The following is a 14,931-nucleotide window of genomic DNA, read 5'->3' on the forward strand; positions in this document are numbered from 1 at the left end:
CTTGCCTTGCCTTGCCTTCTGTCTTAACTGGTAAGTTCAAATGTAACTCCTTTCAAACTGTAAGGTTGTCCAGATTTTACATTATTCTGAGCCACTGATGCTTCAAACATTGATCAACAGCATATTGTGTGTGTAGTGCTTATAAAATTTTTATAAATTATGCTAAAAAAATACGGTTTTCTCTTTAAACGAAATGCGCCCTGATGCTCACGTCAAACACTAAAAAATAGGATCATGCATAATGATCAATGATCAATGACATCAAACCAATTAAGACCAATAGTGTCCTTACCAAAGTCGAGATCAAACCTATTGGGATCACCTATAAGGAGCAGAAACATTTAAGACCCTGTGAATGAAATTTGGCCCACTTATTTTGACCGTCCCTGCGGACCACGTGACTTGGTTCCTCCTTGTTTTAAAGAGAAGCGCTTTCTCCCCTGATGCAGTCAGATCCTCTGCGGAGCTGGGAGGCGTCATCTGAGCGGCTCAGTGCGCACATTCAGACTCCTGCAGCTTTAAGGCGCTGCGCGCTCAACCTGTGATTCCTGGAAGCGTCTCTGTGAGGCTGACCTGCATCCTGCAAACTGTCCCCGAGTCTCTGACCTGTTGATCAGGAATGGATCTGGACCATTGGAGAACATTTGGCGCCTATCTGTTACTGACCTGTGTGATAATCTGCAGTAATGTGCAGATTATCATCGGCGCGTCTCAGTACAACAACCGCTACGCAGGGTGAGTGTAATAAAAAAACACCTCTTTACCTTGTTGATATATTATTTATTATTTCATCTCTTTATTAATGCTCCTTTGGTTCAAATTCAGCAATACTAATGCGTAAGTGGATTTAAAATATTTAGAGACTTCTTTCCATTTTTTATGTTTTGTTATCCAACCCAAGGTAGCAGAATTTATTTTTTCACCTTTATTTTTGTAAATAAATATTGGTAAAGTGTTTTATTCATTTCTATTCAGTCTTTTCTCCCTTAAAAACCATAACTTAAATTCAGGGGGAAAAAAACACTTTGTAAACAAAACCTCATAAAGACTGTTCTAATTTAAAGTACCGTAAGATAATTTTTTTATAGATGAAAAAATATGAACTCAGTTTTAGTAAATATAATAATATAAAATAATGAAAAGCAAGACTGGGCAACAATGAACTAACTAAGACAGACCAGGAGCATCAGGTTTGATAATCTGTTAATAGAACTATTTATTTAAGTAGACATTATTAGAAGAGTGGTGAGAAGATATATATAGGAAACACAGAAGATGATCATCTGTAGGAAGAGACCTAAACCAAACATCGTCGTATACAATGTGGATAACTAAGACTTAACGTCAACCTGAACCCCATCTCCATGGTGATGTACGATGTTGGCAGCATCATGCTTTGGTGATGGCTCTTTAGCAGGGACCTGGAAGTTGGATAGAATTGATGTTCCTGAATACTGTGGAATCCTAGATAAAAGAGACTTTATGTCTATTTATGTACAGTACAACAGTCCACACCATAAAACCAGAACTGCAATTGGAATGGTTTGTAAGAAAGCATGATGTCACAATAAGATCATATTGATAATTTGTGGAAAAACTTGAAATGAAAGTCCGAAGAGGCTGTTAATAATCTGTTTGAGCTTGATTTCTTTGTAAAGTCAGAATTCTTCCAAAGGGGCAAACAACGCAATAAATATTTTGCAGTTTTACATAATTAACACACATATAAACTCGTTTTATGGTACGTTTTAAATGTTTTACATGCAAATTCAAAACTACGAGGCCTCAGTGCATGACGCCTATCCACGTTCTGGTGGCCTGCTGTCTATGCAGCCGTTGGCTCTTTCCTATTGGACCTGTTTTTGCTTATTTGTGATAACATTTAGTCACTTTGAGGATGGTAACCATTTAAGAAAGAAAACCTCCTGCGATTGGCTACTTTTCAGGATTTCCCGCCTCTTGAGACTGGACTATATTATTTTATTGTATATTGTAACCAAAGCAGCAGCATGGCATCTGCAGGCTAATTGTTGTATTCTTCCAGCAATTTAGCCGTCTAGACTAATTGCAGTAGGATAAGATGCTCACCACCACGTGTTGCATCATAGAGCCCCTCAGATCACTCATGATGATGAAACACGGAGCAGTTGAGGGGGTTGCTTGTGGTCTCAAAATTTCCAAAATTAAAGTCAGAAACAATAGGCTCTATTTGTGAGGCCATGAGTTATTTTAATTACCAAACAATAACATTCTATAAAAGCCCTAGTCTATGGTCTCAATGAAAGGGAAACTACTCAACATAGAGAATAAAGCAAAACAAAGCTTTTTGGGTGTGTGAAATCCTTAGGATAAGAGATCTTCAGCTGCAGATTATGGAGTAATCTGGGAAAAACTTAAAGAAAGCAGGGCAGAAGATATTTATGGTCTGTTTTCAGAGGAGCCTTTGATGTGCTTTAACAGAGCAGAGGGAATGCATGACAGCCTGAAAACTCCCACATTTTCACTGTCAGATGCAGCATATTTAGTGTTTCCAAAACAGGGTGTTCTGTTTTCAAATTAATAATAATTAAATATAAAAAAAAGCATCCTGACATTTGCAAACAGTGAAGTTTAAAGTTGCTATTTCAGCATAAACATCAGAGGTAAGCCCGAATGTGTTAAAGGATCCCATGGAGCATTCTGCTGAGAGCTTCAACAGATTGACAACATGACGACAGATTTATCTGAGAGATCCCTGTAGCTGTTTGTTGTAAAGGAAAAGGTCTTTGCCAGACAGGCCCACGCAGTCACAAACACAACCAGCTGTCTTACTTCAGAAAATGGAGGAAAGTGACAACACAAACAAAGTGGCAATCTAATGATTTAAAACATCAAAGTAGGAATGCATTTTAGTACCCAGCAAAAGTACTGCTCTACACTTCATCAAGCGAAAGTTAGAAAACCTGGTGTATTTTAATGTTTTGGTTTTTATGTCCTAGAAGATGCCTCAGTAACCATTACAATGACTCATCTTGAATCTCTCTGCTACATTACATTTATCTAAAGTCACAAAACATTTAGAGGTATTAGGAGAAAAGAGCAGGCTAGAATAAATGGAATACTTTAAATTTGTATAAAAAAGAAAACCAAAACTAACTCTTCAACTTTACATTATGCTTTTTTTTGTTGGTTTGTTGACAAACTTGTTTTTAACTCTAGAACATTTTATCTTGAGATGTATTCATTAGGGATGCACAATATAATCTGCCCCCTATCGGTATCGGCCTGTATCGGCCTTAAAACTGAATATCGGACATCGGCCACCCCACCGATATTAAACCCGATATTTGATGAGCTTCTGAGTTTCTAAAGTCTAGAAAAAAAAAAAATATTCTACTTCTTCTTCTTCCTCAAAAACTTCTTTTTTACAGACTTAAAAACTTCTAAAGACAAGGGAAAAATATTGATACATTAAAATATCACAATATCTTCATACGCTGATATATTTAAAAACACCATATCAATCTCTTTTACTAATGAAATATTGCTATATGTCATCGTTATGCTACAAGATCCCCCGAAAATTCACGAAATTTTGCCATATTTTTATATGTTGATATATGGACGCGGTATCAATCTATTTTACTAACAAAATCTCACAAGAATTTGCAAAATATCACGAGAGTTTGTAACAGAACGATGAAATTTCACGAGATTTTGAAAGTAAAATAGATCGATATCGCGTTTTTAAAAATCAATTTGATATCAGCATATGAAAATATATTTGAGTATATTATTTTTCAAAGTGTCAGAAATGGATAAAAAAAACTGCTATTTTCAATGACTACTTATTTTTGTCCAACTTTAATATCGGTATCGGTTATCGGCTACATGAGTTTTAAAATATCGGATATCGGCCAAAATCCCAATATCGTGCATCCCTAGTATTCATTTTGAGAGGCAACACAGAAACAAGTTCTATAGCGGTTTGTTTCCTCCAATATGTTTCTTTGCTTGGTTTGGGACAGAGCTGCTCACTTTCAAATAAGTTATTCCTTTAGTGGGTGGAAAGGGGGGGTGGTGGACTTCTGTGGGACACCTGGACCCTTTTGTCCCTCAGACCTCATAAATGGCCTGTTCCCATCTTTGTTTCATGAGGCCCAACTTCCTGTGTGAAAGACTGTTAAAAAAAAGTGCTTGAAAGAAGCTCAACCAATGAAAAGAAGATGCTCCAAAAGACAGGGAACACATTCACAACCTGAATGAGTTACTGCAGGCATTGCTTCAGGATAGTAAGCCTCTATGACATGAAATAATTCTGAACTTATCTTTAGAGTTCTTAAAGTCTACAGTTATGATCATTTGTTTGAAAAAATATTAGAAGTGGTCAATATTTTAGACATACATTTTCATGCAATCTTTCTTTTTTTAAGTTTAAAAGTATGTACCATGTGTTTCATGAACAAAAATAAATGTTCGTAACTTTAGTTGCTATATTTTAGTATAACTGTTTTAATATCAAATGAGCTTCCAGGTCCCTCCATCACTCCAGGTCAAGTTGTGGCCCAGATCCTGAATCCTAATGGCAAGACAGCCCAGTCTGGAGTTGGGCCCCCTTCTGTCTCCAGCTTTCATAAGCCTGCTGTCCGGGAAAATAATACTAACAAATCTTTAGTGACACCAATTTACTTAGATTAGAGAGATCCTCTGTAGCGCCGCAGCATTTGATTGCTATGGTAATTGATTGATCTATTGATTATTTGTTTATTACTCGATCAATTTTAAAAGAAATTTATTTAAGTAAGTTAACAGTTTAAAGAAACAATGCAATTTAAATGAAAACACGACATCAAAACACACACATTGGGTATTATTTTACTAATCGATTAATCATAATTATCTGATTAATCATTTCACCTATATTCCTCTGCTTTATTGAATTGGTAAATAGGCAGATTTTACATGGGAATGCTTTGTGCTGTATAAAAAAAAGGAGGAGTAAAAAAGTACAAATATTACATCTATTTCAGTGAAACATATTTTTTATAATCTAAGTCCCGTAAATTTCAGGAATAAAAAGATAGTAGAGAATTTGAGTTTCCAGATTTAATATATCAATCAAATCAAAAAGCTTTGTTTATTTTATTATTATTATTATTATTTATTATATTTATCATTTAAATCTTCCAGTTACTGACAGACAAATAATACTCTTCTATATATATATATATATNTATATATATATATATATAAATATATATATTTTACAGCATTTTTGTTCTCTATAATTTTTTTTAATGTGAGTTTTAAAATAAATGATTCTGGATATTCAGCTTGGTTCAGTTTAGCATTTAAATTTCTCTTACATTTTTGTGAGTGGAAGTTGTTACTGATTGCAATCCTCAATTTAATAGATTTAAATGAGTCATTTCTCTTTTGTAGATATTAAATAATCTGGGGTTTTCTAACTACCCCACAAAGGGATGGATAGTTTGTAGGGTAGTTAGAAAACCCCAGATTATTTATCACAATTACCAAATCAGAAAGCAGCTACAGCATTGCAGCGGTTCATGAATTGCAAAAAAGAAACGGATAAAAAAATCTGAGCAGGTGATTGCTTTGTATTCAAATGTGCAAAATCTCATAAAAAAGACAGAAACATCTGAGAAATAGAGTTTTTATTTTATTTTTAAATAGAAATGTCAAAGACAACATGTAACATGACATGTAACTAACGTTTGTGATTAGAACCCAATGAAAAAAATCAAGTGATAATCTAAAAATAGACAAAATAAATACATATTTTGTCTCATTTAGTTACTCATTTTTTTTTCTCAGGAAAGTGTATGAATGAAGCTGCTGCTACTGTATCTGCTGGCTGCAGGCGCTACCTATACAGACTGGTAACATAATCCTATAATGATGCCTGAAACAGGTTATTTAGCTGAGGGAGTTTTGCCCTTTTCCATAGGACTCTGAAAGGGGAAAGCTCCTGTTTCACCGTCTGACTTCTTTATCATTAGTGTCACCTTCAACCGACAAGAAATGTGAATTCATGACTCGACTCTGTAGCCCTGGTGTTTTTACAACATCCACTATGTGAACGTGTGGAAATGGAAGGAAATGTTGTAAAAACACCTTTCAGAGTGTGCTGATTGCCTCTGTAACCTGAACCGTAGGGGGCTTGTGTTGTTTCCACAGCGACCAAGTCTTCAGGATTACCCCAAGTAACAACGCAGAGGTACAAGCCCTAAAGAAAATCCTGGGACAGATTAAGGTTGGTTTTGTTTAATGCATTTCCCTAAAAACCTTAAACATACATCCTTTTCTCCCACTGTGTTAGCAGGTATTAAATTATGTTGATAAATTCAGAGGAGCATGACATTCTGCGAAAAATCTCCTCAAATAGTGGAAAGAGGCAGTCAGTATTCCTTTCAGTAAGAAGCTCAGACAGAAATAAAGGGGTGGGTTTTCATTTTTTTTTTTTTTTAAGTGGATGACTGCTTAGATGTTTAAACTCTGTGAACATGTGTTTCAAAGACACTGAAATTAGGCGGGAACCTACACAGGAGACAAAGGCCTCCCCTCTTCTCCAGAGCTCATTTGGAAGCAATTATCCATCCAAGTCAGCAACCGCGACCCTTTTTCCCCCAATGTCTCAGTTGGAAAACATACTTTGGCGTAGAGGGTATGAGGAGGATAGAGAGGTGCTCATTCAAAAAAAAAAACTAATACTATGATTGATGGTTTAAATTATAATTTACAAATGCTGATTTTTTTTGTATTTTTTAAGTTATTGTGTAGATATTTTTGTTGTAGTTGCATGAAAACACTGAGGTTTATTAATGTATTTAAATCAAACCATCAACTTAATATGATGGAAGAAAAAGTAAACATCTTTTTAAAACATTTAGGTAAACCTGAGTAGTGGCCTAAAGGCTAATTTCCTCTAAAATGAATGGTATTTTAATTTTTTTTATTTTACTTCTCTATATTCATGTGAATGTAGTTGAAACTTTAATTGGAATTTGTATGACATCGATCAGAAAATAGATAATCTCATTTTATTTGAAGAATTGTGAAAGCCAAGAGCACGTTATTCAAATAAGGTAGATTTGCACTGATTTCCAGAGATCTAAGAAAGCAGATACTAAGCAAAGGTTTGTGTTAAGTAAATGTAATTAAACTGAATGAAAAAGACAATCATCACTTCCCATATTTATCCTTCCTCTAATATATAAATGTCTAAGTTGCTCTGTTAATTGATCAGTTTTTTTGCAATGTTAAAAAGAATTACAGTTTTATAACTTTTACTGCTGATGTAAGCAGAAATCAGCAAAACTCAATAAAAACTATTTTGGGGTAAAACAGATCCTTGTATTGCTGTGGATTTTGCTGTCTATAGAGTAAAGTACCACATTCAAGCTGATGATTTATTAAAGTCTGTGGTTTTTCTGTCATTTATTGCTCCTATATTCAACCAAAAACAAAAATTGAACTAATGGCATTTTCTCACACTGCAAAAACGTGCTACTTAAAATAAGTAATAAACTCCTAAATATGAGAAAATTTTCTTGTTTTGAGCAAAAACTGGAGTAAATGGGAATAAGTTGCTCAGCTATAGTTCTTAAGGCTCATTATACATTTTTTTAAACTAAAGTTGTTCAGTCTTATTCTTAAAATGGAAAAAAAAAAGTATTTTATTTTTATTCTGGAATTTTAAACAAAGCATCGTCATACAATGTAGATGGTAAATAAAGCTCAAGATTAGTTGAAGCGCCTTATTGAGAAATGATTAGACATATTTTCCGGCAGTGAGCTTAATTTTTCTGGTAAAACTTAAAATAATATGTAATGCAAGACAAAAAAAGGGAATGCATTTCCATTAAAAAACATATTACTTAAAAAAAAAAATATATTTTGCAGTGTATTTGCATAACACATAAAATCCATCATCCACATAGAGCTCAGAAAGCATCAAAGAGATCTTAGTTAGGGGCTCTCTTTCATGGAGGAGGACCAAGCTTAAAGTACAGGAGTTGTTTCTCTTTATGATTTGCTCATTATCAAACATTCTGTCACATTTGATTGGAATAAATTCTGTGGAAACCTAAATTATTTTTTTCTTTTTCCTTTAAAGGGGTGGAAAAACCGAAACATACATATACAATGAAATTATCTTAATAAATTAATGTTTATTTTCCTCCTAAAAAGTTTTTTTTTTTTTTATTTTACTTTTCCTAGGTTAGATGTTAAAAATTTTTGATTGAACTTGTTTTTTTTTTAAATTCTAAATCCTAAAGAACAACTATTCTAAAAGGGCTGTATAAACCTTTTATTTTTCATCTACTCTGAGTGAGTAAAAATCCAAACAGGAAGCACTACAGCACAAACTAAGAACAAACAGGACTCGCTAAATGCTTCTAATAAGCAGGGAAGGGTTTCGAAGGGAAGCCGCTGGTCAGAACCGAGTTATTATATTTGGAAGAACTGTGAGCATGGAACTGGCTGAAGCTCCTACAAGAACAACACCAGCAGCAGCTACTGTTTGTACAGCTGTGGACGTGTGTTCTTAAGAGCTTAGGCACACTGCTGTGCTTCCAGTGTCCTAGACTTTATGTTGTCAGCTTCAGGCTGCACACCAGATCAGAGGCTGTGTGCTACTGAATGCAGGATCCTCGGGATTCAACCCATCAGTAACTGAACAAGACATATTTAAATTGTAATCATGTTTAATCTTTGCTTAGCTATTTATTTACTCAAAAAATAGTAAATTAAAAAGAACCCAGCCTTGACTCTGCTAATGTCTTTGGTTAAGTGTTCCTAAGCAGCTTTTCCTAAAATAGTTTCAGATGTATACACTGACCCACCAGAATAATTTATTTGGCAAGTGTTTTATACAAGAATTTATCTTTTGTGAATTTATCTACAATGTGGGCATGTAAAGCTTGACATTTGGGGTAGATTTAGTATATGTAACTACAACAAAAAGCTGTTGTGAAAGAATAGATGATGAGAAACAGAAACAAAATATAGTTAACTGTTTATATCTCAAGTGAATCCAAACTTACAAATCTGACTTGCAAGCTTTTTAATTGAACTTTTGTTTTATTGTGCATCTAAATATTTCATTGCAAATTACTGTATTGCGTATGACAGAAATGAGTCATTAGCCATTATGAAAAGGTTGTGTTGAGGAGAGCTTTGTAGCGTCTCTTTCTTCTTTTTATCAATATTTAGACCAGGATGGAATTGACTGAAACACATTTTGCAATATGCAGAGGCATACAATTACGTTAGCTAGTATATCTTGGTTTCCCTTTTCAACTTTCAAAAACCAAAAGGAGGTGTATTTTATACAACATATGTATAAAGCATTTTTTTTTAAATATAACAAACTTAAATTCAGTTCAACTCATTTTATTTATATAGTGCCAATTCATAACACATTTAATCTCAAACTACTTTACAGAGATAATTCAACCAGATCATGCTGTCAGATTTGTTCAAAAGTTTTCTATCGAAGGAAAACCAGTTGATTACATTCATTGGACGGTCATCTGCCGACGCCGACTGGGGTTCAAGGAAACGGAACCAGACATACAGAAAGAAGCATAGATGCAAAAGGCTACGGTCAACCAGCTCCACAGGTGGCCCTGCCCAGGAAAGACACTGCCAGTCACATAAGCCCGCTCCCATGTCAGAAGATGAAAGAGAGCACATACAGTTAGTCACAGTAGCACAGCTGATATCTCTCTCCGGGATGGTGTGACAACGAAACAGGAACAGACCAGATGAAGCTGCTATGAATGAGAAAAACTGAGAGAGTATAACGTTAGAGACTGACATAAAAAATACTGCAGAATGGGAGAATGGAGATAGAATAAAGTAGAATAATGAAAAGGGGACACTATGTCCTCCAGCAGTCTAAGCCTATAGTAGCATAACTATAGATAGAGGTTAGGATAGCCTGTGCCACTCTAACACTGGCTAACTACTTTTAGAAATTCTAGGAACTACTAGTAAACCTGTAGATTGAGAGCAAAGTGCTCTGTTAGGAACATAAAGAACAATCATATCTCTCACATAAAATGGAGCTTGGCCATTTAAGGCTTTATATGTTAGAAGGAGGATTTTAAATTCTATTCTGGATTTAACAGGAAGCCAATGAAGAGAAGCCAGGATATGAGAGATATGATCTCTATTAGGTTTCTGTTTCAGTTATGTTTTTCTTTTGCTCCTTGATTTCTAGTGTTTAGTTTTCTTTTCACCATGTTTCTTTATCCTAGTTTTTTGATTATTATTTTGTTGTTGTTTTCTTATTAGTTTCTGTCTTCCAGGTTTTCCATTTGTTGTCCTCTGCTGCCCTCTTGTGTCCTCTTTCTCTTGCTCTGTTTTCTGTTCAGCCCTCACCTGTTTTCAATTCCCTCGTTAGCCCTCTCCCTGTCTCTGTCCCCTTTAAAAGCCCCTCCTCTTCAGTTCCTGTTTGCTGGATCCTCGTCTTACATCTTGTCCAACGTCTGTCTGCCTACCTCGTCTCTCCCTGGCTCCTTGAGTTTTGGTTTACGCCTGATGTCCCCTTGGTTCTGGTTCATTTGTTATTTTGTTGGACTTTTTGATTCCTGCCTCAGTTTCTGTGAAGCTAATTAAACCCACTTAAATTCACCGCTGCCTACTTGTTTCTGCATTTGGGTCCTCCAAGCCAACACCGTTCTCTGACAATCTCTCTTTCTAGTTTTGAGAAAATCTCTGGCTGGTACGTTTTGGATCAGCTGGAGGCTTAAGTTAGTTGCTAGTCAATGCTTATCATTCATTAAAAAGCTACAATCAAAACAATACTCTAAAGTATATAAACTGCATGCAAGTACTTTGGCGCATAAGAAGCCTAAGCATTGACATTAACTTTTTTTGTGACTACAATTAGATAAAAATAATTTCAGTAATTCTTGCCATCGCTTAAGGAAAGTAGGATAAAATTTCAATTTGACTTAATTAATTAATATACATTTTTTCTAAGAAATAAGTAATGAAAGTTTTAAATTAATCCAATTATTTCTGTTGGACCTGTGCAGTTATTTTTAAAGAAAACTGAAGAACCCAGAGAGAACCAAAGCATCCAAAGAGGGAACATGAAAACTTAAACAGCAAGGCACAACCTGAATTGGATACAGGACCTTTATTTATATATTTATTTTTTGCTAGGAGGGAACAAAGCTAACGGCCATGCAGCTTGTGTAACGATATGTTACTATTTATATAAAAGCCTCTTTGTTTGACTTCAACTTTAACTGAACTCCTAACATGACTGACATTTTTCACCATCTGTGTTTTTGGGCTTCAACCCTCAGCTCTTGTTCCCCAGTTTTGACACATCTGCACTGTGCTTACTTTACTTTTTTTTTTTGGAAGGGAATTTCCAGGAATATGTGTTTTTAATCTTTGAAATATTTTGTTAGTTAGAATTTGATTTGAAAACAAAAATGATCATAGTTTCATTCACATGTGTGACAGTTTTAATTAATTACAAAATGATGAATCTTTCTCAGCTGTGTTAGAAATATCATCCATTTTCTGACATTCTTGTCCCAAGTGGGGTCGCTAGGGGTGCTGGATTTCCAGCTTTCTATGGGCAAGAGGCAGAGTACTCCCTGGACAGGTCGCCAGACCATCACAGGGTTAGAAATATCACTTTAACATTTTTGGAAAAAGTAATCATATTTCTTCAATTGTTTATCATTCCCTTGTTTAGGATGAATAAACAAGACTTCTCCACTCTGAGCAATGTCTGTACACCATAACAAGATGTGTGACATCTCTCTACCCCCCGGGTTTCAAATAAGTTGTTTGGTGTACACATATTTGCAACGAATAATCATATAAAACCGCAAAGAAGCATCAACTATTAGAGCGATGTTTTCTTTGAAGAAATAACATAACTATGATGCTCTTGGAAAATAACTTAGTTTAAGCTGATGACTGTTTCTAGGGAAACTCAACTGTGGCACCTTTTACATAGTCCTGCCCACTGTAGGGTTTATTTCAATTAAGAAACACTTTTTTAATCCCAAAGGAAAATTTAATGTTTTAGTAACTCATCAGCTTTTTATTTTAACAGTTGTTGTAGGAGTTGATAGCTGTACAGAGGGAGGATCTTCTGTAGCGGTTTGACTTGCACCGGATCTAGAGAAGTTTTTGACCGGAGATACTGTTGTTGAGGTGATTGTTGGTGCCTCTAGCTGATTCTTCTAGAAATTCTGACAAAATAAGTTAGGGCTGAAATGTGTTAAATAATTTTAGTGCATGATCTGGCTGAACTGTAAAGTGCCTTGAGATGACATGTGTTGTGAATGGGCGCCATATAAATAAACTGAATTGAAATTGAAAAATACACTGGAGAAATCAAAGAACATGATCCTCATAGTGTTGCCTGCCTTGTCTAAATGACAGGGGATTTGTTAAAGCAGGTGTATGATGGACTCTTCAACTCCAGCAACATGGCGATAAGCAAACTACAGGGGGTCCTGATCTGCGTGTTACATCTGGGAAGACAACACAACAACACATTAGAAAACGTTTTTAATGATTTATAGGGGAGAAGAAGGAGAGCAAATATCACGTCCGCATCACATTCAATACCTGTCATATCCATTTTTTATTTTTTCTCTTTGTCTTAGTAAGCTTTTCTCAAAACTATCCACCACATTTCAATTCAGTGATGAACACCATCAGTGAACACCAACATCATTATTGTATTAAGATTGCAACTCATTTTTTATGCACTTTTTCCACTCTTGATATTTGTCCTTTTCTTTTTCACCTGGACCCTGCAGTCAACCTCGGCTTCAGCGCTTTTATTATAGACGATACATGTTCATAATAATAATAATATATTTTATTTATAGGCACCTTTCTGGGAACTCAATGTCACCTTATATTTCAAGCATAAAACTATAGAAAAACAAGCACATAGTAAAAACGGTAGGATAATTACAAACACAATTAAAATGAAACAAACAATACAAGTTAATTACTGTGAGTAACCGAATGACAAATTGCATTGAAGTGTTAATCTTTGTTTAAATCATTGGCCATATGCTCAATATAATTCTTCCTATCCTGTGGACTTGTCAACATACACAAACATTTTTTTTAACATAAATATAGTGTAAAACATAGAGGCTAAATAAAATGAGCCAACAGAGCTTGATGATTTTATTGAAAGATCCTTGGTATGCAACCAGAGTAAGCTGCAGGTGTACGGTCATAATTCATGACAAGGCCCTCACTTTTTGTTCAGTTTGCATGAACTGACTCTATGTTGTAGCTAATTTTCTTCTCAAAAGTCCCATTAAAGAGTATTTCCTGTCTCTCACTCCCAAAAATGTCTCCAGAATCTTTGTGACAGGAACAGGCCAACAGCATGACAGCCAGGATGCTAATGTAATAAACCTGAAGTCCCAGCAAAATCAAGTTAAAGAACTTTTTTTTTTTTTTTTACTTTTCTCCTTGCATCAGAAGTGACTACTGCGAGGCTCTAAAAGAGGCAGACAGTGTGACTCTAATTTAACTTAGCAAGACCTCTTTCTGCTCACATATGGTGAATGTTTTTTTTTCAGACAATCACTTCTTAATTGACTATCTGAAGTCAGGTTTTCAGACAGATGAGTGAATTTTCACTCAGTGAGTTTACAAATGAGATAGGTCAACACTTTTTCTCAGGTTAATAAGTCATATTGTTTTAAATCACATTACAAAAAACTGACTTCCTAACCCTCCTAAGAAAACCAGTTTTTTTTAATTCAGCAGTAACTTTTTTCTCCTGCTCATTCTATTACGTCATTCTATTACCACATAAAACAAAACAATACTAATTCAATTATTTATAGTTGTCCTATACAAAGGGATGTAAACGATCAGAACATTAAAGATCTGAAAAACAGACAAATAACATGTTTTTATGGCTCATAAAAGGAGCCATAATCTGTTAATTTAATCAAGGATCTTTATTTGGCTCTTTTGGCATAGTGTATGGGTTTTGGGTTTGTTTTTCTAAAAAGCAAGCAGGTCTAAAATATTTGGGAATCACCATTATAAGCAGCACAATATAAATTGGGTTTATACTCCAGGACACCAAGCATTCTTGTTGATGGATTTCAGCCCCAGCAGTTAAAATAATCTGGTATGCTTTCTGTAAACTCTTAAACCAGTTGACACATTAACAAGCCTGTGAGCAGCAAATGAGAGCCAGCTGAGGATAATCACAGATGTACCCATCAAAGTGTTATGATTGACTGGATCTTTTATTTAACTTTTATCTGTCATTAATAGATTTCTGTCTTCCTGTCTGGTTTAAGGTTCTCTCTTGGTCACTTTTTCCTTCTTTGGTTTTTCTCCCTCTCTGTGTGTTGATTTAGCAGAGCTTTCGGTCAATATATGTTTATTTGCTTAGCGGCTAAGCTTTGTTCTCTGCTGCCTGCGTTAGCTCAGCCTCACCCTGATAATGTGCCAAAACACGTAGTACTTGCTAATGTGAAGTTTCACAGGAGAAAAGAAAGGAAGCTGACATGAAGTCTCTTTATTATGTTCTCCTCACTATTACATAGACTTTGATTCAACAGTGTTGCAGACAATGTTGTAACTGTAACAGGTTCAGCCATTATCTCTCCATCAACTCTGACCACTCAGTGCCATTTCAACTGCTGGGAAAACAAGTTTTGTTTTTTTCTGCTCAATAAATATGTCAAACCAAATCTCCAATATTTGTATTTTTTTATTTGTCAAGAGAGAAGGCATGTTTTTCATGGGTTTTGTTAAATTTAGGTTTAAATTTGACGCTGGTTAGAGATTCATAAAGTTCTTTTATGATAACGTACCTGCACCCCTAAACTTTTCCACATTAAAACCTCAAACCTGTATGTATTTGCTGAGATTGTATGCATTAGAAGAAAACCT

At 35.0% G+C, this 14,931-nt stretch overlaps 1 protein-coding gene across 1 annotated transcript in view; it reads left to right on the forward strand.

Annotated features, from left to right (window-relative positions):
* Positions 1-459: 459 nt before the first annotated feature.
* cpa6 (carboxypeptidase A6) overlaps positions 460-14,931 on the forward strand; it is a 31,074-nt gene continuing 16,602 nt past the window's right edge. The window contains exons 1-2 of the mRNA XM_015403574.1: positions 460-735; positions 6,181-6,256. Coding sequence (XP_015259060.1) covers positions 620-735; positions 6,181-6,256 — 192 coding nt within the window. The 5' untranslated portion in view covers positions 460-619. The remainder of the gene's footprint in view (positions 736-6,180; positions 6,257-14,931) is intronic.

The sequence above is a fragment of the Cyprinodon variegatus genome, unplaced genomic scaffold (assembly GCF_000732505.1).
Source record: "Cyprinodon variegatus isolate N-32 unplaced genomic scaffold, C_variegatus-1.0 Scaffold1523, whole genome shotgun sequence".
NCBI lineage: Eukaryota > Metazoa > Chordata > Actinopteri > Cyprinodontiformes > Cyprinodontidae > Cyprinodon > Cyprinodon variegatus.